At 37.2% G+C, this 24,963-nt stretch overlaps 3 protein-coding genes across 6 annotated transcripts in view; 2 read left to right on the top strand and 1 right to left on the bottom strand.

Annotated features, from left to right (window-relative positions):
• Window positions 1-949: 949 nt before the first annotated feature.
• LOC111490698 (replication factor C subunit 1) lies at window positions 950-14,847 on the top strand. 2 transcript variants are annotated; one of them, XM_023139250.1, is made up of 23 exons: window positions 950-1,060; window positions 1,432-1,506; window positions 1,719-1,844; window positions 4,926-5,441; window positions 5,538-5,605; window positions 5,952-6,027; window positions 6,148-6,209; window positions 6,308-6,453; window positions 7,304-7,434; window positions 7,553-7,741; window positions 7,841-7,962; window positions 8,072-8,279; window positions 8,812-8,865; window positions 8,974-9,143; window positions 10,117-10,207; window positions 11,979-12,160; window positions 12,255-12,294; window positions 12,951-13,075; window positions 13,625-13,697; window positions 13,791-13,883; window positions 13,981-14,227; window positions 14,336-14,392; window positions 14,473-14,847. In XM_023139250.1, exons 2-23 carry the CDS (start codon window positions 1,504-1,506, stop codon window positions 14,616-14,618), a joined length of 2,925 nt encoding a protein of 974 aa, XP_022995018.1. In that variant the 5' UTR covers window positions 950-1,060; window positions 1,432-1,503; the 3' UTR covers window positions 14,619-14,847. The 2 variants fall into 2 exon arrangements, with proteins under 2 accessions (XP_022995018.1, XP_022995017.1); XM_023139249.1 differs by having other exon boundaries at window positions 14,333-14,392.
• A 133-nt stretch (window positions 14,848-14,980) lies between these two features.
• On the bottom strand, window positions 14,981-20,636 carry LOC111490734 (fasciclin-like arabinogalactan protein 17). Its single transcript, XM_023139314.1, has 3 exons — window positions 19,179-20,636; window positions 16,273-16,379; window positions 14,981-15,341 (listed from the first exon to the last, which is right to left on the bottom strand). Exons 1-2 carry the CDS (start codon window positions 20,497-20,499, stop codon window positions 16,306-16,308), a joined length of 1,395 nt encoding a protein of 464 aa, XP_022995082.1. The 5' UTR covers window positions 20,500-20,636; the 3' UTR covers window positions 14,981-15,341; window positions 16,273-16,305.
• A 1,454-nt stretch (window positions 20,637-22,090) lies between these two features.
• LOC111490719 (protein DGS1, mitochondrial-like) overlaps window positions 22,091-24,963 on the top strand; it is a 13,846-nt gene continuing 10,973 nt past the window's right edge. For 2 of the 3 annotated variants that reach the window (XM_023139286.1, XM_023139283.1), the window contains exon 1: window positions 22,092-22,562. In XM_023139286.1, the coding sequence (XP_022995054.1) occupies window positions 22,354-22,562 (209 nt within the window). In that variant the 5' untranslated portion in view covers window positions 22,092-22,353. Of the gene's footprint in view, window positions 22,563-24,963 lie in introns of all 3 variants that reach the window. The other variant, XM_023139285.1, reaches the window with a different exon arrangement.

The following is a 24,963-nucleotide window of genomic DNA, read 5'->3' as shown; positions in this document are numbered from 1 at the left end:
CCTTTTTTTTTTTTTTTTTTTTTTTTTTTTTGTATGGTTATTAGAAAAATGGGGCCATGTTAATAAGGTCTCAATGTCTTGGTCACGTGTTCAAGTGGTCAAATAAGCATAAGCCAAGTATTTTATGTTGGGTTGATTTTTCGCTTTCTTGTGTTGAATTGGTGTGGGCTACTGACAGAAATAATCGCACGTTTGCTAATTAAGAAAAAATATAACATTATCTCTATTGATACCAGGCATTCTGGAAAACAAAAAATACAGCAACAAGGGTTTATGTTCAAAGAGATAATATCATACCATTATGGAGGTTCGTGATTATTAATATGATATTAGAGACATACCCTTATGGAGTCAAGCCATGAGAGCTTATGCTCAAAGTGGACAATATCATACCATTGTGGAGAATCGTGTGCGTCTAACATGACATCAAAGTCATGCCCTAAACTTAGTCGTGCCAATAGATTGGTAAATCCTCAAATGTCGAACAAATGACTCCTCGAAGGTAGTAAAAAATGACTAAGACTCTGAAAGTCCCACGTCGGCTAATTTAGAGAATGATCACGGGTTTATAAATAAAGAATACTCTCTCCATCGGTACGAGACATTTTCGGAAAACCCAAAGCAAAACCATGAAAGCTTATGCTCAAAGTGGACAATATTGTACCATTGGGGAGAGTCATCTTAGTCTAACGACTTAGCTATGCTCATAAATTTGTCGAAGGAAGAAATTGAGAGTCTAGAAGAGTTCGAATAAAGAGTATTTTTTTATTTTTTATTTTTTATTTTTAAATTTAAATATAATTGAAATTTTTAAAATTTAGATTTATTTTTTAAGATTACGTGTGAAATTGAATAATTATATTTTTATTAATTTAGTTTTATGAGTAAGGGTATTTATGTCCTAAAAAAAGTCTACAGGCGATTACAGGTTTGACGTGGCATCATATTTTTTTTTTTACGATACTCACTCACCCGCCACAGTCTTCGAGCCATTGCAATCTCCCTCCAGCTTCCAAGGCACGGAAGCAGCCGGCGATCTTCGACTAAGACGAACTGAACGGTATATTCGACTTCTTTTCGGTATTATTGCTCACCGGAACCTGATTTTCTTCGTTTTTGTTCATCTAATCGCCTTCTCTTCCATGTCAATTGAGTTTCATTCGGTGAAAAACTGATATGACGATTCGAACTTCTTCACATTCCCGGAAGTGAGCGGTGGAAGATTTTCTCGCGGTCTATTGTTCTTCTTGTTTTAAACGGTTGTTGAAAAACCCTAAATGTCGAGGACCGCCTGCTCCTCATTCTTGGAGACAGATGTTTTTGTTAACTTGCTAGTTTTGTTGATGATCATAGCGTAGTCGAGTTACTCGGTTGTGATTATCGGGATACGGTATCAAGAATTAATGATTCTGATTTTTGATGAACTTTCAGAGCTCGGTCGAACGGTGAACTTGATAGTAGAGTGAGCGTTTTTGCCTGTTGCGCTCCCTCTTGAACTCCATAATGGTGAGTTAGGGTTTTTTATTCAATTTTAATTGCTGCGTTACTCGTTTCTTTCTTTAATAGTCATAATGAAGGAAGCCATTTCTTATATCTTTCTCCCCGACTGGAGTTTTCTTTTGAGTCTGGACTCGTTCGAGAATGACGTTTACATACCTCACACTTGATGATGCCTTTTCCGGTTTTCTTTACTATTAAAATTATGATGTGATGGACAGGCGGATATTAGAAAATGGTTCATGAAAGCGCACGATAAAGACAATGGCAGTGCGTCAAAGCATGCAAAACCTGATTCAAGCACTACTGAGAAATCCGCCGCAGCTGAACTACAGTCCGGAAAAGCAGTGTGTTTTCTGACCCCTCTTCTTAGCGGTTGAGATGGCATATGTTCCAAGTATCATTATATTCCTGATGCATTTCTAATTCTCTAGTTGCATATTTCGCCGGTCCTTGTATTCTATAATAACTCATTTTTCTGTGCATATTATGAATGCCTGTTTCTGGAACCGTAATTCTTGTAAGTTGTGTATCTCGTATTTCTGAAAGAAATGGAGCTATATTTCAAACCTGGTCTTGAGATGAAATATAATAAAAAACAAATTATTGTGATGTTAATTGTCTCTAGTCTTACCTACGATCCTGCAAAAAAAAAAAAAAAAAAAAAAAAAAAAAAAAAAAAAAAAANTTTTAAAAAAAAAAAAAAAAAAAAAAAAAAAAAAAAAAAAAAAAAAAAAATCCGAATAGGAAAACTATCGGTATTATGGCTGGCAAATAGAAAGGATGCACTTCAGTATGAATACAAGCAGCTAGATATGTTAGAAGAAAAGATGGCATGCTACAGGTGGACTTCACCTGGGAATTAAATCCTCGAAGTAGAGGTGGTTTTGATGAGGGAGGATGAATATTTTAGACAGAATTCTGGAAATAAATGCTCCAAGAGGGTGAAAACTTACCTTTTCATGTAGAGTTGTTGATGCTAGGAGGGCACAATAGACCATATCAATGGAAATTTAGGATGTTGATGATTGGAGTCTTGTTGCCAACCTGGAGGCATTGAATTTGAGGCTATTTATTTGGTTTCCTCAACAAGGTATTTTAACAATAAAGTGGGAGAACATTGGCTTTCTCATACTAAGGGAGTGAAACCGTACTAGATTCTGGAAAAAATGGCAGAGTTATTTTTAGATTCAAATTTGAGAAAGCTGATGAGCATGTAGGTTGGAACTTTGGTAAGGTTCTCGAGAAGAAAGGTTTTGGTTACAAATGATGATTGTGGATTTGAAGTTGCTTTAGTCCAGTATGCTGTCGTCATTAATGGTAACCCCAAAGAGAGGATTCAAGCTAGGGTCTTAGACAAGGGGACCCTTTTTCTCCTTGTTTATACTGGTGGGGGAGTTGAAGGGGATATTATCGAGGGTTTTGAAGTGTGCTTGGAAAAAGTTTCCGTCTCATCTTTAATTTTCTGATGATACCATTTTCTTTTGCTCCGGTAAGTAGGAGTCTTTCCTTATTCTATTCCACATTCATTGTTTCTTCGAGGACTTATTTGGGTTTAAGATCAATAGGCCCAAGTGTCAAATCTTGGCTTTAATTGCGACACTGTGAAAGTGGATAAATGGGCAAACATGGTGGGCCATGAGGTTGGTTCCTTCCCTAATTTATTTAGGGCTTCCTCTTGGTGATAATTCAAGAACTATTCTCTTTTGGGAACCTGTCTTAGAGAAGGTTCGTAAATGACTTTTAACTTAGTGACATCCCTATTTACATTGTCTCCCTCTTCGAAGCTCCTAGGGATACTTGCAATTCTTGAGAGAAGGGGAAAGGCGCGCACCTAGTGAGTTGGGAAATGGTGTGGAGGCTTGTGAACCTTGGGGGTTAAAGTTGGGAAATTTACAAACTTGTAAAAGAGCCTTACTGGTTAAATGACTTTGGTGGTTCCCTCTTGAGTTTGATATTCTTTGGCATAGGATTATTGTGAGCAAATACAATCCTCATCATTTCGAGTTGTGTTGGGTGATTTCAAAGGCGCTTATAGAAATCCTTGGGAACACATCTCTTTTGAGCCCTTATTTTTCTTCCATGGTCCAACGTTATGTGGGTAATGGGTGGAGGATAGTTCCCTATGCTCTCTACTTTCCCACTTATGTTATCTACTCTCCTTGAAAATGTGTTTTGTGCCTAGTATCTTTAAGTCCTTGGGGAGCTATTCTTGTCTTTGATTTTTGTTGTCTACTTTCCGATAGGGAGACTACGAATATCTTGGCTAATCTATCTTTGATAGTGGTGGTTGACCTTGGACCGAAGATAAGATATGTTTGCTTTTGTGTTCAAACCCACTAAGGGCTTTTACTATAACTTGTTCTTTTAGTGGGTGCTAAATCACTTTCTGGTGAGTGGGTTTTTTAGTGTTTGTGGAAGGTGAAAATTCCAAAGAAGGTTTAATTTTTATGTCTGGCAAGTTATCCACATAAAGATTATTAACTTTTGATAGGCTTTTAGAAAGGTGCGTTGAATGTTTGAGTTGTTTTGTTACCTTCTTTGTTGAAAGGTAAATAAGTATCTCGATCACTTGCTTTGGGGGTTTGATTTTGCTTGTTCCGTATGGTATCTCTTTTTTGATGTGTTTAACTTTCAGTTTGCCAGACGCAAAAGTTGCTGGGAGATGATTGAGAAATTCCTTCTCCATCCACCTTTTTGTTAGAAGGGGAGGCTTTTGTGGCATGCAGGGATTTGTGTTGTTTTATGGAGTGAGAGGAATAATAGAATCTTTAATGGGACCAAGGGAGCCCATAGTGAGACAAGGTTCTATGTTTTCCTTTGAGTGTCGGTTTCTAAAATCTTTTGTAGTGATCCACTTGGTCTTATTTTACTCGATTTGGAACTCCTTTCTTTTGTTGGGTTCCATTTGTGGGCTTGGTTTTTTGGATGTCCTTGTATTTTTTTCTATGAAAGCTTGGTTTCTTATATAATAAAAGATTTTCAGATGGATTGACTCTTTGGTTTTATGAAAATGCTAATCATTGTTTTTTTATAGGTAACTATTTCATCATTGCATAAAATTTATGAAAAACGGAGAAAGGAGCCCCAATCCAAAGGAGTAACAATAACCTATTCTAATTGTCAAAAGTGTTCATTGAGTTCTTTGAACTCGTTGTTTTCAAATTTTCATAAATTCTATTTTTTTCGCACTTGTTTTTGTTTCTTGACTGGTCATGATGTATCTGGATTTCATTGGAATGGATTTTGTATGAATAGGCAGGCCTACTTTTACTGTACATGTTTCTCTTTCATTTCCCATGTGAGTAAGAGTTCAAAATGCCTTGGGAAAGATAATGCCATGTGCAGTTAGATTTGTAATGTCTGTGTGTTAATTCTTGTTATGCTACTGTGATAACTTATTTGTTTGCTAACTAATGATACTGTAGGAGCTAAGTGGTGGGGAAAGTACTGGCAGAAGGATAACTAGCAAGTATTTTGCCTCAGAAAAGCAGAAGTCTAAGGATACAACAGAAACAGAGGAACTCCCGATCAAACGAAAGTCTCCACAGGATGCTAAGGAGTCACCAGCCAAAAGAAGGTCCCAAAAGGATAGCAAGGAATCATTGAAAGTTCCACCCCTACAAAAATTAAACAAAATTGATGACAATGATGATGATGATGCTGTTATTTCAAGTTCTAGAAAGAACTTGTCTGATGTCACTCCCAATAAAAAGTTGAAGAGTGGTTCTGGAAAGGGAATTACACAGAAACCGGTAAAAATTGAAGAGAGTGATGATGAGGAAGCTGAGGGCACTGAGTCTTCTCGGAAGCAGCCTAGTGGAAGGGGTAGGGGGGGAAGAGGTTCATCTGCTGCAACCGTTGGTGGTAGAGGCAGAGGTGGTGGGCGGGGTGGATTTATGAATTTTGGGGAAAGGAAAGATCCTCCACACAAAGGAGAAAAGGTGAAAATGTTTTGAAAATATTTGGACCCATTAAAGATCCCTGCAGCTATGTGCATTGTTGTCATATAGTGTTTTATTTTCTTCCTTGTTTCTCAGGAAGTCCCTGAAGGAGCTCCTGACTGTTTAGCCGGTTTAACTTTTGTAATCAGTGGAACCCTTGACAGGTTATTCCTCTGATTTTCTCAGTTACTATTATTGGACAAGGAATTGTGAAGCATACTGTTGAACTTCATTCTTTTATTTAACCGAAATGTAGATGCAACGATTTTTTAAAATGTGGAATGCATCATTGTTCTCTTAAACTTTTTTAATTACTCATTCTCTTTCTTTTGATAGGAATTCATGATTCATGCTATTTGGTCACATTTTTAGACTTTTATATTTGTATTAGTATATCATGTTGCCTCCATCATGAAGTGTGCTCCCCTTTCTCAACATCTTTTGTGTTTCATGGTATTGTTGTACATCCTATAACCATTGAAGTGAAAATTGTTGTGGTCCATATTACAGTTTGGAACGAGAAGAAGCAGAAGATTTGATAAAACGCCATGGTGGTAGAATAACTGGATCCATCAGCAAAAAAACAGTAATTCCTCATTATACTTATTTTACTTGAAAAATAAAAAAGTCCTTGCACACTTTTTATGATTTGTTTGGCCATTCACTATTCCTTGGGGAGGCAAATTACATATCTGTACGTCTGCAGAATTATCTACTATGTGATGAAGATATTGGTGGCCGAAAATCTTCCAAAGCAAAAGAGCTGGGGTATTTTTCCTTTTGGTTTATAATTGAAATGGAATGCTCTCATCCTGTATCTTCATTTACGTCTTTCTAATTTTCATTTTGCTTTCTCTCTCATGTAGAACTGCTTTTCTCACTGAGGATGGCTTATTTGACATTATCCGTGCATCAGGCACAAAAGCTCCTCCAAGGCAAGATTCTAAAAAATCTGTGGTTAAGTCCGTGGAATCTCCAACAGGGAAAAGTTCCCTGAAAGTACAAGCGAAGAGTAAGTTGCCAATAATTTTGGCTCTTGCTCAATTTTTCTAACTGAAATACCGAAGAAACTACAACTGTTGTTGACAAACTTTTGACAATCATTTATTTAGTGAGGGGAAACATCTAGTGTTAGTTTCCCTTATTTCTGTTTAGGTGATTCATCATTTATTTTTGCAATCATCTTTATGGACATTAACCGGTGAAATGACTCTCCTTTGTTTTTTGAGACCATGCCAACCTTTTTCTCTTTTCATACATTAACTTGATTGTCTGAATTCTGATCAGATTTATATTGAGCATCTCTTGTGGTACCATAGCTATCATTTCCATTAGTAGCTATCTGCATGTTTCATGTTAAAAGAAGTGGCAATATTGGCTTATTTGTTCCTGCCATTTTTTTCATGCATTTATATCTTCTCCAAATTCTTTGATATATTCTCTACATATGTAAATTGTCAAGGCCAGAGGGTCTTTATAAGGAAAATGCAAGATTCTTTAGCGTGAATAACATATCATATTTCTCGCCCTTAATTGCTTGTATATTGTTAGAAAAGTTTGTATATTCATTGTAAGTAGATTCCTAGATTTAACTATTTAATGTCAATGATCCAGGACTAAAACTTTCTCATTATTCTTGTACCTATGTTTTCTTTTGTTCCCTCAACTTCAATGAGAACTATTCCATTTATGCTAAATCTGTCAATGGTAGCTGAGCCACTGACATTCCTCGACTTCATTCATTCCTAGGATAGGAAGAATTTGTGGGCCTTCACTGGAATGCATTTGATCTGCTGCAGTTTTTATATTTGTTGTAATGTTGATAAGTGGTCTATTCTAGTGACAAGAGTTCCTTGATGCAGCATGCAAAGATTTGTCTGCTGGTGCTTCACCTGCTAAGCAAAAACGCCGAACAGTTGAATTTTCTTCCCTAACATGGACAGAAAAATATAAGCCAAAGGTTCCAAATGACATTATAGGGAATCAGTCACTGGTATCTCAATCTCTCTCTCTCTCTCTTTCTTTTTAGATATTGTCTTTTCAGTTTGTTTGTGCGCAAATCAAATATTAATGTCTTTGCAACTACAATTTGTTGCATTTTACAATTTTAGGTCAAACAACTTCATGATTGGTTGGCACATTGGAACGAGAACTTCCTTGATGGTGGAAGCAAAAAGAAGGGTAAAAAGCTCAATGATTCTGGTGCCAAAAAAGCAATCTTGTTATGTGGAGGTCCTGGCATAGGTAAAACTACATCGGCTAAGTTGGTCAGCCAGATGCTTGGTTATGAGGCTATAGAGGTACTTCATTTGTTTTAAACTACTTGTTAGGGAGCATTTGGATTATTTATTCATGGTAAGAATTCCCAATGCAACTCTCCTAACGTGTGCCAACTCTAGGTAAATGCCAGTGACAATCGGGGTAAATCAGATGCAAAAATTCAAAAGGGAATCAGCGGAAGCAATGCAAATAGTATAAAGGAGCTTATCAGCAATTCATCTTTGCATTTCAGAACGGATCAGTTAGTTTGCATTTCCTGAACTCATTGTATTAAGTTAATATCACAGGTTTGTGTTCAGTATTTGGAACCTAACAACTTATGGTGGGATAATAGTTAAGTTAAATTACAGGCCAAAACATCCCAAAACTGTGTTGATTATGGATGAAGTAGATGGAATGTCTGCTGGAGATAGGGGTGGAGTCGCTGATCTTATTGCAAGCATTAAAAGCTCCAAAATTCCAATTATCTGCATCTGTAATGACCGCTACAGCCAGAAGTTGAAAAGCCTTGTGAACTATTGTCTGATTCTCAGTTTTAGAAAACCTACAAAACAACAGGTTTTATGAAGATCTTTCATGGTTTATTATCTATTACTCCTCCCTCGTTCATGGGTGACATCCTGTGTTTGAATTAAAGAACGACTCTGCATCATCAATTTCTCTGTTGTATTTTTCTGAGTTGCCCCAAACTATTGCAATAATTCACAAGTAAATAATATTTCTTCTAATGTTACAAAGACGTTTTCATTAAATTGGATTGGTGACTTTTTAAAAAATAAAAATAAAAAAATTCATGTTTGGTCGGTAGTAAGTAGCTGTCTCATATACTTGCCTCTGCATGTTTTTTTTTTTTTTTTTTGGTGTGTTTTTTTTAATAGATTTTCTCTCTCATCCAAAAAGAAAATAAAGAAAGATTATATCATCACTTGTATAGGCTCAAGTATGGACAGTTTTTGATTCTTTACCTGTGCCCCTTCATGTCCCTCATGTCTTCTGGTAGATTACAGTTTATGATTTTAGCTCAACCCTTTCTTTACATTCTTGGGCTAATATACAAAACTCTGATAGAAGTTAGTTTGACCTGTTCTAGATGGCAAAAAGATTGAGTCAAGTTGCAAATGCAGAAGGACTTCAAGTTAATGAGGTAGACACTTCATATGTGACTTTGATTACGGCTGTTCATTTAGTTGGAGTGGGTTGTATGCATGCTTGGTTATAGCATCTTGATTCTTGATAATTACTACGGGTTCAGATTGCTCTTGAGGAACTTGCAGAAAGAGTGAATGGGGATATACGTATGGCACTAAATCAGTTGCAGTACCTGAGTCTGTCAATGTCTGTTATTAAATATGATGATATTCGCCAACGACTTCTGGGCAGTATGAAAGATGAAGACATCTCGCCGTTCACTGCTGTTGATAAGTAAGCACATATCAATCCATCTTACCCCACTTCTATACTTTTATATGTGGCTAAGCCTTTCTGGATGCTGTATCTGGTCTGTTCTATTCGTGGAGCAATAATATATAATCCTTGCTATATCTTCAATATGAGCTGGTTGGTGTTGTCTTATGCTGTACGTGTGTTTTTCATAATCTTTACTCCCTTGCTTGCGGAAAAGCTGATATTGTGGTTATAGTTTTTCACGACTGGAAGGCATTCTATTTGCAGTTTTGTGGGTGGGATTCTGTCTTCTAACTTCCCTTAGGTTGTTTTGCCTCTGGTTTTAATTTATTTCTTGTTTGCGTATTAAAAGGAAAAGGAGAAGAAGTATAATTCACGTTTTAGTTGTGAAGATATCATGACTATTTAGTACGAATTTGTTCCTCTTCCATGTGCAGGTTATCTTTTTATGTGGTTGGAAAGAAATTAGAGGATTTTTCTAGAGAAGTTTGGGGTTCAGTTATTTGTAGGTTTTTTTTTTATAAGAAATAAAACTTTTCTTTGAAAAGATGAAAATAGACCAATGCTCAAAATTCACAAGGGAGTGAATAGAAAATAAAACAATGAGAATTGCATAGGATAAGTAAAAGTGTGCCAAATTGTATTAGTATCATATAACGAAAATTCCGTGGAAGACTTGAAAAGAGTGCACCAAGCCTTTAAATGAGCAGAATCAAAACAATCAAACCATGATAAATGTTTGTCTTCATTTTTTTTTAATAGTTCCATTCAAATTTCCGAGAAGATGATGTTCACTCTCTGGTGTGCTAATTATGCCCTTTCAGTTGAAAAGTCTTTATTAATTCCTTGGAAGCTTTTGTATGGTTCACTTTTGCAATGGAATATAGTTACTTATCAAAAGAAAGATAAATCGTTCCTCTTGGATGTTAGAATTTCAAGATTGGTTTTATTTTTTGGCTGTATTTATTTATTTCTGCATTTTGACTTGTAGGCTGTTTGGTTTTAATTCTGGGAAGTTAAGGATGGATGAACGGATAGACATCAGTATGAGTGATATGGATCTAGTCCCTCTTCTTATTCAGGTATATTTCTTTGTTTTTAATTGTGATGAATCTACTCTTTTGTGTACTGTTCTTTTAGTTGATTCTCTCTTTTACTGTGGCTTTATCGTGACTTTAATCTTCTTTTATTGCTGCATTTTAGTTTGAAGCCTTTCACTGCTGTTGACCAAGTTAATTGGCTAGTTACTGTCAGTTCTTAAGTGTAAGGCTATAATCTTTACAACTTTTAGTTTTGCTGCTATCATTTGGCTTAGTTACTGTTGCCAATGACTTGGAGGCTGGTTTATATCCTTTTAAATTAAATAAGGTCCTTGGGTTGTAAGAAGGACTATTCGTTAAAGCTTTGATTCAAGAACCCTCCAAGATTAGTCCTTCACTAAATAGGTACTTGTATGTCTACACTTGTACTAAATCCAGAAAGAGTTCTTGAGTGAAATTTTAGATGTAGAACAACTCGATTTAGGGTTTAATTTGTCCACCTTCCTCGTACGGGGTCTCACCTTCAGCATTTGTCCTCATTCATGATCTTATTCTTTGGGCCTGATTTGCAAAAGCTCCTCTCTCTCCGATGGGTTTGCTTCAGTAGCCATGCATCATCACTGCTACCGTCATCAACATCACCTCCTTTCTCGGTCATTGTTTTCGTTGCCAACCAAAGATTCCTCCGCTTCTTTTTTTGCCTTATTTCAATTTTTGGTTTTTTTTTTTTTTTTTTTTGGCTGAAATGAGTTGTTGTATTGTAATAAGTACTTTAGCATTTGGTTTAAAGATGGTGTGTTCTTTGTTCAAGATATGAAGAACAAGTTGATCGTTCCTCTCTCTATCACATTTGTGTTGGTTGGAAGGTGCGCTTGTGGATCTTTTGCTTCTTTAAGTGGGAAATTCTCAAGCAAACTAGAGATGATAGTGATATAATTTGTTTGTCAAAACGAAGGTTTATTCTGGTTGGTGCATAGATTTCATCGTATTCTATTTTTGCAGTTTGAGTTTTGGGAATTTCGCTCTTGAAGTTTCTAAGTTGGATTGTTAATTTCTGGAGGAGGCTTTTAGCCAACTTTTTCTTGTTTTGGTTCTTTTTTATTCTTATTTTCTGTTGTTGTTCACTTTGGAGCTAAGGTTTGGTTTACTCTTTTGTTTGTAATCGTTTTATGGTCTTATTTGTTTTTTGGTTCTATTTTCTTTTTCACTCTCTAGGGGAGTTTATATCCTTAGAACGTTTATTTTCATTATATCAGTGAGAAGTTATTTCTTGTTAATAAGATAAAATACCACGATTTTTGGGAAAATTTATGTGTTTGTAAATGCTCGACTGGAGTTAAGTATTTTACTTATGGCTAGTTATAGAAGCCTAGATCTCTAGGAGCCTTTCTTTTTGTACTTCACTTCTAGACTGTGTTACTTTTTCTTTATTGAAAATCTAAGAGGTTACACATAACAAGAATGAAAGAAATCTTAAATGAATTTGTCTTTCCCTCCCCTATTACAAAACTGAAACAACTTGATTCTTATGAGGTATAACATTTGAGGAATTTTGTAGTTCTCCATGGCTTGGGTTTGGGTTCCCCCACCCCCTCACTGGCTTTATTTCGTTTTATTAAAAAAACTCCCTGTTTATTATAAAAAAAATTTGAAAAAAAAAAAATCATTTAAGTTAAGGGTTATATTTTGCATGTGAATATAATCTATCTTTCAACCGGTTTTGTCACTTTATACTTCAAACGTAGGATTTTCAAAACCTGTTACTCAGGCAGGCCATTTATGTTGACGAACCTGGCATTATATTTGCTTACAGGAAAATTATATTAATTATAGACCAAGCTCTGTTAGTAAGGATGACAATGGGATCAAACGGATGGATTTGATGGCCCGTGCAGCTGAATCTATTGCAGATGGGGATATAATCAATGTACAGATTCGAAGGCATCGACAGTGGCAACTCTCTCAAAGTAGCTCAATTGCTTCTTGTGTAATCCCGTAGGTTTCATGACTTCACCTCCAAGCATCTGATGCGTATTTATACTAACGTTACAATTCATTATTGATCTTTATATAATTCTTTCTGTGATAGAGCTTCATTATTGCATGGGCAAAGAGAAACGCTTGAGCAGGTGATGAAATTCTGTACATGCAAGTTTTAAGGTTTTGAAATTTTATTTTGTTCTTTAAATGATCTATGATTACGGAAAATGAGTAATTGTCATATGTTTTGGACGTATTAAAAAATAGTTATTGTCTATGAGTTGGTAGAATTTGACCAGTAGATTTTATCTCGTAGTTTTTGTTTATAGTATTAGTGAATCATCAAAGCATCTTAAAGTATTTGATATGCATAGCAATATTCCACCCGAGTAAGAACATTTATTCTAGGATAACGTGTTTGTATCTCCAGCTTTTAGCTCTGTTTTTACCATTGAAACTTACTCTTATGCTGATATTCTGGCCTGAGATCAAACTGATATTCTCAAGTATACTGGCGTTAATTTGTTGTGCCTCTGCATGCCGTTTTACATTAATCATATTTGAACATATATTTTCTGTGTTCTTTTGCAAATGTGTGTTGTTCGTAGGAACTTACATTTTTGTTCTTTTGGCATAATGATCATGGAGGGTCATGGGTTTTCCAATGAGTGTATAGATTAGTGAGTGAAAGTTCAGCTCATTTTCTTTTCAATGTCGAACCCTCAGAGAGTTCGACATTCCACTTTCAAGGGTATGTGTGCCATTTTAGATTATACTAAAGTTCACTTGTGCATTAATCATGCAGGGAGAGCGTAATTTTAATAGATTTAGTGCATGGCTGGGAAAAAATTCTACTTTTGGAAAAAATATGCGGCTTTTGGAGGATTTGCATGTTCACATTCTTGCTTCTCGCGAGTCCTGTTCTAGGAGGTAATTTATTATACTTCCTTTATGGATATTCCCTCAGTCAAAGTTGCAACGTTAGGTACCTTCTCAATTAAATATCTTCCGATTATGTGCTTGTTTTGTTCTACTTTTTAATTAAAAAAATCTCTATTTCTAGTGGCTTAGTAATCTATTTAGACTTCTGCATAAGAAAGATAGACTAGGTCACTGAGATATAGCATGGCAAGAGAAGTTCCCAGATTTAAATTTTTTTTACAGATTCTGATATCATCCTAATGATTATGAGAAAAGCCTTCAATTCAAGCAAAGGGGATAGGCCCACCCCACTAAATCCCCTTATCATTTGAAGAGTATTCTAAGTTTCGGGTTCTGCTTCTTCCTTTCAAAAACATTCCCAAATATATGCCCTTCTTGCCTGTTCTGAAATTTAAGCTGGTTTGTCCACGTTCATATTTGAAAACTTCTTTAAAAAAATTTATGTGGAATACGCATGTAAGCTGCTTAGCCCACTCTTTTTATGTGCATGTGTGTCATAAGTTGCAAGCTATAACACTTCTATTCAAAATAACACAGGGAACACCTACGAGTTGAGAACCTTACCCTATTTCTGAAGAGGTTGACTGAACCACTGCACACGCTGCCTAAGGTTAGAATATACTTTTCTTTTAGGAATGGTATTCTTGGAGGCATAATGGTTAAATTAACCATTTTTTTTCCTCTCAAATGATATGATTACCAGGATGAAGCTGTTAAAATGGTTGTAGATTTTATGAGTCTATATTCGATCAGTCAAGAGGATTTTGATACTTTTATGGAGTTGTCAAAATTTCAGGTACTGATATCTACTTTTTGTTCAGAGGTATCGTGGTTGCTATACTAGCTGCCTTTCCTTTTAGCTTAGATTTCTTACAGATGGTTCTCCAAATCAGGGTCGTAAGAATCCATTGGATGGCGTGGCCCCTGCTGTCAAAGCTGCTCTAACAAAGGCATATAAAGAAGCAAGAAAGACACAGATGGTGCGGACTGCAGACCTCATTACACTTCCTGGAATTAAAAAGGCCCCTAAGAAGCGAATTGCAGCAATGCTAGAGCCAGCTGAGGATACAATCGAGGGCACTGGTGGAGATACATTGGCAGAAAGTGACGATGAGAACTCTTTGGACAACGACTACGCAGGTAAGATCTGATATTTCCTTGCATATGTCAACCAAGCCATTTGTTTTTGTAGGGTAAATTCTGCTTCTCTAATTGACAAGTTTTCTTTCTGGTTTGCTATTTTAGAAGACTCAACAAACGCTGGGAAGAAGCTGCAACTGGAACTTCAAAACTTGAAGAAGGAAGGTAGCTGATCTTTCTTTGCTTCTATTTTGTTTAAAATGCGAAGCCTTTCTTTGCTATTAATATATTTTATATTTTGTTAGGAATGGAAGTGCAGCTAGATTTGAAAGGTGTGGAAAATTCAAACGCCAAGAAACCTGGTGGCAGAGGAAGAGGAGGTGGTTCCCAGACTTCAGAGAAGAAAGGTGGGGGGCGAGGTTCAGGATCTGCCACAAAGAGGAAAAGATGAAATTAAACGCTTCTAGGACTTCTTCTGGTAATGTTATGATGATCTGTGTAGCGTTTTTCCTTCGTCCCATGCATGCATAACTTTTGCTGGTTAATGTGTTTGAACCGCTAGAGGGATTCATAACCTTGTATTTGCTGCATTGGGCCTTTTTGTCGTATAACATAAACGCTTTTGTATCAGCCATTTTGGCTTTTAGACCAATAGGGTTGGAAATTCCTGATTGTTCAAAGGTTACTTTTGTATCTTTTTCCAGAAAGATGCATAATCTATACCTAACATGAAAAAAGAACACTTCATAACCAAAAGTTCATATTGCCTTTTAATCCACTTAACAAAACAGGCGAGAAAATAACAAAGGAAAATTTCAGAAAGAATTTTCTATTTTTCGCACTCCACAATACATTTTATTTGAAATGATTGACTGAGGCAGATTAGAAGCATGCAAGTTACCTGTCCGTATGCCTATGCCTAGGACAGACTCAACTTACAATTCCCACCTCCACCACTGACGATGAATAAGGTATACAAAATAGACTTGCATTTATGTACTCCATAACAATGATTTTTTAAAAAAGGAAGAAGGAAATGTTACACCGTCTTTTCTCCAACCAGCAGCCCACCAAAGTCGCTTAAAACATAGAAATATGCGATCTTTGAGTCGTCCCTCCTTGCAAACTTCCTTTGTGTTTGACACCATCTGCATCCTATCAAATTCTAGCAAATCTGCACCAATGGGCATAATTCATATCTACAATCTAATAGTGACAATGCGTAAAGTCATGCTCAATTTCTGCACCAATGATTAGAAATGAATTGGTAACTCTCATAATAGCATATAGACTTCGTATGACAAAGAAAATTTTAATCATCAGAAAATTTGGATATATCTGGATTTCATTTACTTCCATACTTGATCCAACTGATATATTAATTTGGTTTAGGTCAAGTGTTTCAAAATACATGTAGTTCATGAAATACTGAATTTCAATATACATTCAAATTTTTTTACAATGATCAATGAAACAATAACTTTTTTTTAAGGCAACTTAAGACCTAAAATAAAGTATTTGATAGTTGAGAGACTACCACATAACATACGATTTAGACAAATGAAATAGGTCCAAAAAGTTAACTAAAATAGATTTTTAACTAATAAAAAGTTGGACAAAGATAATTGTTCACCATGTGAAACTTATAATAATATCAATTAAACCCCTAAACTTTAATAAATGAATACATTTAGATCCACTATTTGAAAGTTGTCTATGCATTAATTTTACACACGTGTAGATTTTAAAAAAAATTGACCCTCCATTCGAAAATCATTCATTCATTCAAAATGAAAGGTCTAAATTATTTTCATAAAATTTCAAAAGATTAGTTGATACAATTATAAGAATGATTTTCAAACAGAATATAACATAGTGTAATTGATACACCTAATGATTTAATTACTAGTTCCAAAGTTAAGAAAGTATAAATCCATTTTTGTACTTAAAAAATTTGGTAGGGTAAGATTACCGGCGTAAAGATTTTCCTCTACTTGGTTAAGAGACAATTCATCCTACTGGCCATCATGAACCTAGAAAGTTTCTAACCCTAATCGATCGTGAATAATAACAATGATGAGAGTTGCAGGAGAGGAAGGCCAAACCTTTTTCTTCGGTTTAATCAACCAACGCAAACTTCAGTGACAGGCTGTGAAAGAGGAATCCTGTCCAAAAGTTCTCAACATCCGGCAAGTAACTTCCAGTAGTTTCCCTGCCATTTCGAAAAATTTGATAAGTTTCAAACCAGTAGTATTAAATTAAGAAAAGCAATTAAGGAATCGTGAGCCAATCATCTGCACGAATATTAAGTTTTAGGCTATATAAGAATGTTTGATTAATCCACCACACCTAAATGGTGAAAATTTATCTTATTTACAATGAAAATAACAATAAATGGAAAGATAACTATGGTATTAAGGCAAATATCTAATATTTGCCCTATAATAAAATATAATATATATAGTAAACTATAATTTATTACTAAATATCCTTAACACCCCACCGCAAGCTAAGCGTCGGATTTAAACGAACGTGAAGCTTGAATCTAAAAAAATTCAAAGAGGTTGAGAAACACTTTTCGTGAAGATGTCAACAACCTGGTTCAGAAGAGGCGTAGAGAAACACTTTCTTGGCCATTGAAAATTGCAGAGGGATCGCCGCTTAGCGTCTATGCTGCCATGGCTTCGGCGAGAATATGTCTAACCCATGAAGAGGGATTGTCGCTCATCGACGATGCTGCCTTGGCTCTGGTGAGAGTATGTCTAACCTTAAGAAGTAGAAGGGGAAACCTAGAGCAAGGGACAAAGACAATGTTGAAGCCGAAAGAATCATCACATTGGGCGAAGGAGGCAATTTTGGCAAGAAGGGCAGTCAGAAAGAGTCGCCACATTGGGCGAAGGAGCCAATTTTGGCAGGAATGGCGACGGCAACTTGGTTGGCGAAGAGGCCAGTGTGGCACCCAAATTCCGAAGGAAAATATCTGCAAAAGGTTGATGGGCTTGTCGAGATTCCGTATATTTCTGAAGAGAACACTAATGAGGATTCTGAGATTAGGGTTTCTGTGAAGGATGAAAGGTTAATTGGGAAGAAAATGAGAGAGACTATATTGGCCAAGGAAAAACCGATTGAGTTGAAAAAGGTGAGGTTGTATGTACAGAATATGACGAAAGGTGATTTGAAGGTCAATAGGGTGGAGCCGAAGAGTAATCAATCGGCTCCGCCTACGGCAGCCATGAAGACTGCCTCTGCGGCGTCAAAGCCAGTAACAGGGGTGGTGTTGAAGAAGATTAGAGGATTAAAAAACCATTGAAAATAAAGGATTGGGTTGTTAAACCGAAAGGCTTTGATACCATAAAAATATTTGGTGATACCATAAAAATGTTTGATTAATCCACCACACCTAAATGGTGAAAATTTATCTTATTTATAATCAAATAAATTACAAATATATGGAAATAATAATAAATAGAAATAACAATAGAGGGAAAGATAACTATGGTAATAAAGCAAATATTAGATATTTGCCTTATAATAAAATATCAAATATAATATATTTGGTAAACTATAATTTATTACTAAATATCTTGAGCAATACATGCTTTTAAGTACAATGCCAGCTCCTACTAAAAAGCTTCGGATCTCATCCCTTATATTTTAAGCTTCAATAATGCCCATCTGAATGTTAAAATTGACTTATGATAAAGCCTAAATTACACAATATTTAGTTCATTGGAAAAAAATTAGAGAACGAATTAGGTCATTTAACTGGAGAAATCATCTAGTTCTTCCAAATGTTAAAGAGGTTGGTAGAAATTTTGACTTTTCGTCAATCAAGTAACCCAATATTTCCTCTAAATTACAGTCAACTCATGAAGTATCATGCTATAAAAGCTTGTCATTTGTCAATTTTAACATTTATGGATGGAAAGGGAATAATTAAAAAATAGGGAAACACAATAGACTAAATTGCAACATAAGAAATTAAATTGAAAAAACATCCTAATATAAAGCCAAAAGTACATATTATCCTATTTAAGTTTTCGTTTCGGATTTTCCCTCAAAGTTTTAAAATGTATTAGAGAGGGGGCTGGCATTTAAAACTGTGAGGCTGGGGTGATACTTTACGAGCTAAAACGGACAATCTTTTGTTAGTGGTGGGCTTGAGCGGTTACAAATAGTATCATGGTCAAATACCGAGCAGTATGACAGCAGGGACCATGGACACTTAAAGGAGATGGATTGTGAGATCTCACAGTCCCTGGACACTTAAAGGAGATGGATTGTGAGATCTCACATTGGTTGTGGAGGGTAAAGATGTGCAAACCTCTCACTAGTATAACTTCTTAAATTGTGAGGTCTACTGCTGATAAAAAGCAGACAATATCTCACCCTCTTCCCAGACTACCGGAACTTTTGGAAACTCTAACGTTCTCCAGATTATTACTTTAGTATCTAAAGGTCCAAAAAAACAGCCCGAACAACACAGCAATCAACCAAATTCTAGTTAACCCTTCCTCCTGCAAAGGCTAATATCCCAGGGAGGAAATTTTGTCCCTATGGATACGTCTCTAGAAATCCTCACATTTCATTTTCAACTTTGATTGCGATGAGGCATAATTTTGAAGCAACCCCAATGAGTAACTTTTAATGCACATGAAGGCTACACCCAATCAGTCAAATACACGCACCTATATGTGTAACTAATCTATTATATTCAACTTGCCAAATGGGTTACAGTCAAGCACATTCTTTATTTCATAGCAATTGATAACAATGTTAGGACGAACAAGTCTAATTCATGGGTTATGGCAGAAGTAATGTCTTCTCGATGGGTGAAATCACAAGGATATAATCCTAATGGGCATCATCAATCTCTAAGTTCTTAAAAGGAATTCGAGAATTTATGCTACAGTTCTTGACGAAGTAAACTCTAAACAAGCGTTATCCAAACCAGTCAGGAATTGATCAAAATAACGTAGAAAATGCACTTCAAATTTAACAAAACCATTACCTCTCCGGGGCTTGGCCGCGACTTTGGTGGGTTGAACTGCCTTTGGTGCGTTCTTGGCCTCTGTCTCCTCCGGCGGGAATAATACTCCATCAATGCCCTGCACCGAGATTCGTCCATCCGTGTAAATATCAGGATCAAACAAATATGCCGATCCATCTCCATTACCGAACTTGACCGACCCATCGGCCTCTTGAGCCACTACTTTGTGCGGCAACCTCAAGGAGTCGTATCGCACCTTCCCGAACCTCCTTACAGCGTTGTACATGCTCTCTTCCGTCTGATACTCGGGTATTAGATGATAGTACATAATCTGCTCTGGTGCCCCTGGCTCGCTCAACTGGTCTGTAGTGAGTTTAGCCATGGCTTCATCGTTAGGAGCCAGAACAGTGAGCACATAACCCTCCGATACTAGCCGCCCCATTTCCGTTGCTAGCGATGTTAGGTTAACGAGAATGTCGGCCATTTCGTTATATCCACCATAGTGTAGCAGAGTGTGGATGAAATCTTTAACTTGCCTCTCGCCGTTGAAATGACGATGAGCTCCGCCGGGCCCTGGTGCTGGAGCCGGAGCCAAACTAGGTCCTGGAGCCAACGCATCGTATATCGGAATGACAGGCGTTGAACCAGGTTCGGCAGGTGGAGCAGGTTTCTTTAGCCGGTGAGTCCTGGGATCCACTTCAGGCGCTCCCTCCGGCTTCACGGCGGTTATAGCCTGTAGATTCCGTCTGCGATTGAAATCATCCTGTACGGACTGAGGGATTAACAATCGTTCAATCCCGTGAATAACGCCGTCCGGTCTGGTAATTGCATCGGATTGGATCACATTGGCGAGATCGACGGTCTTCTCCCCGGTATCATGACCAACGAGATGAAGAACGTGCTTGGAAAGCGTGGATTGCCGTGCGGACTTGGAATGACTCGGCCAGTCTTTCGATCCGATCCGAGTCGGAATCACATGGAACATCAGCAAGGTCTGGAGCGACTTCAAGTTCCCCGGTTCAAGAAGGAACCTCTTAAACTCAGGGTCTAGATCGCGCTCCAGAGCTTCATTTTTAGGGGCGAAAATGGTGATATTGTGGTTGCCGACGGCGTCCTCTAGGGTCTGCAATAGCATAGCCTTCTCAACTATCTCGGCCAGCTCCGTATAATGAGAGTCCAGTAAAGCGACGAGGATGGAATTTGAGTTGATTTGGCCGGACATTGCTGGAGACGACGACCTAGAAGTCGAATTTTCCGGCAATGCAACCGCCACAAAAATCGGTAACACCACAAAAAGTACAGCAAACCAGAGCTTCGAGGCGCCACGGATGGTGAAATCCATGGCGGCCGGGGAATGCGGTGGTATTCAGGCGCCGGTGGGAAACTCGGAAGAGAGAGAAAGAGACGCTAGAGAGAGAGAAGAGGTACTGTGTGTGTGTGTGTGAAGCTGTCTGTGAGCTAAAAGTTGCGATGAATATTATGACTATTCCGTATTGTCTCTTTATTCAACACAACTCTCCCATTATGAGAGGTGGCGTCAACGATCAAACAACGTTGACTATTTAACACGTGGCCGCCCCATATTTGTTGAATCACGTGGAAGCAGTGAAATCGGGAGTAGTGGATTATAGAAGGTTCACGTGGCATGTTAAAGAAAGCGGGCAACGGTCAGGGGCAGCATTTTCTATTGGTTGTGATGTTCTGACCCTGTGAAACTCTCACTCTCCTTTTTAGTTCTTTTTGGATAAAAAAAAAATCAATTTTTAAAATAAATATATTAAATTTTACTTTATTATTTTTTTTTATTGTTGTCATGTCAACGTCATCTAAAATAATTATTTTATAAAATAAATTTTATTAAAATATTTATGGGCCACTAGTTGGGTATATTTGACCTTCCCTCTAACAAGGCGGATCATGGATTTTATTTTTTAAATTATTTTCATTTATTTTTTAAAACAATTCCACATATCAAGTTTCAATCTTTTTTTATTTTCTATATTTTTTAAAAATTAGTCACGTCAAATAAAGTTTTTGTGCATTATTTTTTCTTAATAATTATAAATGCAAATTTAATAATATTTCACAACTAAAAATATAATATAATTTTAAATGGTATAACTCGTATAGCTATCAGTCATTAATGACAAATATTGTCTACTTTAACTCGTATAGCTATCAGTCATCACTAGTAGATATTGTACACTTTAGCCCATTACATATTGTTGTCAACCGTTGCTAGCAAATATTGTACATTTTAGTATGTGTTAACTTTGTTAGTATATATTATACATTTTAGCCTGTTACACATCGTTGTTAGTCGTTAATAATAGATATTGTTCGTTTTAGTCATCGTGTATCGTCGTCAGCCTGATAATCTTCAAACATGTATCTGTTGTGGAGAGGTTTCCACACTTTTATAAAAAATGTTACGTTCTCTTCTCGAGATCTCACCATGTATGTTGGATTAAACTTTTGATATGGTTGAAAGTGTATACTCAACCAATTGAAATATGCATACGCGTGCGCGATGGTTGACTAGAAGAGAGAGGGAAAATTGACATCACCCACCTCAAGTACCTTGGCACCAGGCTAAGACAAATTTAAACCTAAAAGAGCAGGCAACCAAAGGCTCGCCCACAGAACACACCACGTTGCACGAACGGTGGGAGATGTCACCCAGGTTTAGGAATAGGGTATGTCTCAAGTGTCACCAAAAAAGGTTAGATTGTTGCGCATTGCACCCAAGAGAGATCAACTAGTACCAATAGACGTCCGGGTAATATATATATATACACACAGGCACAAAAGATGTCAACGGGCATATTTATTTTAATTTTTTAAACAAGAAAAAGTACCATTGTTTATTTTATAAAATTAAAGTTTCACGAATTCAACACACGAGGGGGAGAATTTTAAATTGCTTAAACTCATCAACCAAGCCATGCCTTTACGATTCAGAAGCCTTTGTTACTTTTTAGTTTTTTTGTGTTCAAGAAACCCCCGCGATGATTCTTACATTCAGCACACAGAAATGGCGCGGACTGCATACAGGAAAAAGTGAAGAATGAGCCAACGAGCTTAATGGGGAAGGAGATTCGGACTTCAAAGCTTGCAAAGCATTGAAAGGGGATTCGCTTCCTCAATGGGGAAGGAACATTACAGAAATTTGCGGAAGAGTTGAAGCAGAGCTCCAATGGAGACGACGCCTGAAGAAAGTGAAGACAAGAGCATCACTATCTCAATTTCACAACGCTCCCCTAGTGTATGGAGACGAATTTTAGCTTTTTTTCCATTGCCTCGTGCTTTCAGTTTTCTTTGGAAGCTTTTGGGTTTCCCTCGCCGGAGGAGTCGCAAGATTGGTTTTCCTCTTCCTCAACGTTTGGAATCGATAAACTCTTCTGTGTAAGTTACTTTCCACTCGGTTCTACACGTTTTCCTCCCCCTGGTTTGTTTGATTTTGCCTAATACGTGTAGAAGAATTATCGTCAATCGAGTTTACTCCTTGTCTTTGCTTGTAGAACATAGCATATTTTCTTCTGTTGAAATCTATGCTTGTTAAGTTGTTTGTAATTGCAACTGTTTTCATCTTTAGTGATCCGAGTCCGCACCCTGTTGTGCTGGGCGAAATGGCAATCGATGTCACTAATTTACGTTTTCATGAAAGGCCAAGGTTATGATGTTGTATGAATCTTAAGGAAGTTCACAATTCCATCACAATGCAAGTTCCTACCAAGTTAAACCGCAGGCTTTCTAGGGTTTATAGAGGGTACTGGTTATACATGGTAAATTTTACTCGTCATTCTCTTATCTGTGATTCGCTTTGAGCATCATGAACACGTTTATGTCGGTCTTGATTACAATTAGCCGTTGCACTGTGCTCTCTACTGCATAGTTTACTTAGTTTATTAACCATTCTCGCTTGAACTAAACAATTTGGGAGCTCGGGTTGTGTGGGTCTTCTTATAGCAAAATGTTAATTTAGTTTTGAATGCTTTCAATTCTTCTCTAGTTCCATATTCAGATCACGATCTGATCATTGAAGTTGACCTATAAGGTTTGCCTCTATAATTGGCTGCTAGTTTTTGGGGAAGTGAATACCAACGAGTATACTCAAATTAGATACAAATATTGTGATTTTGTTCATCCAAAACTTCACAACCTCCTCATCCTAGTTTGCTTTCTTTCTAAAGTTCCTATTATTTATCTCAAGCCAAATAGCCTACAAACAACGAAGATGCAAGAGCACCTTCTCCTCCAAAGACCGCCCTTCTCTATTATGCACTCCCCTAACACATAACAAAATTCTCTAACGACTCCATAGGTAGTTTGCAAACTAGCACTCACTCAGCAACGATTCAAGTCCTCCTCATGCCTCCTACAAAGAATGCACCATTGTGGGTACAAAACTAAGGAAAAATGTCTTTGAACGCGATCCAAAGTATTAGCCCTCCCAAGTAAATCTTGCCACACACAAAATTTCACGTTCTTTGAAATTTTAACCTTCAAGTGAAAGGCGAAAACAGTAATCTTAGGAGCAGCTAACAAGGTAGGAGGGAAAGACACAAAATGAAAAGAGAAACCCCTTGGAGAATTAGGGGTCCAAACCCTAACATCCTTCCTCTTAGGGGTAACAAAATGATCTCGAAGGATAAAAAAGAGATTTTCCACATCAATTGTCTCTTTGTTAGTCTCAGTACGACGAAATCTTAGAGAGATCGAAGAAGGTCAGGTGAAGGCGACATCAAGGCTACCAAATGCAACCTTTTTTCAGAAAGGAAGTAAAGAAGAAGGAATAAGATGCAGATGTTCATCACCCATCCGACACATGGTACTCCCAAAAATAAATTTATTATTCAAACTTTAATACTAACTCTGTAATTTTAATGAAACTAAGTGTAACGGCTCAAGCCCACCGCTAGCAGATATTGTCCTCTTTGGGCTTTCCCTTCTGGGCTTCCCCTAAAGGTTTTAAAACGTGTCTGCTAGGGAGAGGTATTCACATCCTTATAAAGAATTCTTCGTTCTCCTCCCCAATCGATGTGGGATCTCACAATCCACCCTCCTTCGGGGCCAGCGTCCTCACTGGTACTCACTCTCTTCTCCAATCGATGTGGGACCCCTCAATCCACCCCCCCTTAAGGCCCAACGTCCTTGCTGGCACATCGCTTTGTGTCCACCCCCCTTCGGGGCTCAGTCTCCTCGCTGGCGCATCGCCTGGTCTTTGGCTCTAATACCATTTGTAACAGCCCAAGCCCACCGCTAACAAATATTGTTCTCTTTGGGCTTTCCCTTTCAAGCTTCCCTTCAAGGTTTTCAAAATGCGTCTGCTAGGAAGAGGTTTTCACACCCTTATAAAGAATGCTTCGTTCTCCTCTCCAACTGATGTCTCACACTAAGAGTGGAGTTTCAATAATAAAAGCTGGACTTCATTGACAATTTGTAAACTTCCTGTCAATCATGTTTTGCCAAGTGGACTAAGTATTTCTATTTGATTGAGCAAACAAGACCAACCATTTGTATTTTGTTCAGTGCTTCAAAACGTTACAATTTTGTTCAATATTTAGGACCAGATGACATATTTTTGAAAAAAACTTCTGATGTTTGAAATTTACAGAAGATGGGCGAGAGGGCTTCAATCTAGAGTTACAACAAACTTTTCCAGTTGTCAATAGAGTAGAGTAGCCATAGTGATTAAAAAGTTGGCAATAGACCGAAAAACCTATCAAAAGCTCATTATTCGTCGTTGAAAACCCTGTTTCCTTTTGAACCAAGTAGAATGGGGGGGGGGGGGGGGGGGGGGATA

This window comes from Cucurbita maxima, unplaced genomic scaffold (genome assembly GCF_002738345.1).
Source record: "Cucurbita maxima cultivar Rimu unplaced genomic scaffold, Cmax_1.0 Cma_Scf00016, whole genome shotgun sequence".
NCBI classification, from domain to species: domain Eukaryota; kingdom Viridiplantae; phylum Streptophyta; class Magnoliopsida; order Cucurbitales; family Cucurbitaceae; genus Cucurbita; species Cucurbita maxima.
The sequence above is the reverse complement of the archived record's forward strand: the minus strand, read 5'-3'. Positions and strand labels throughout refer to the sequence as shown.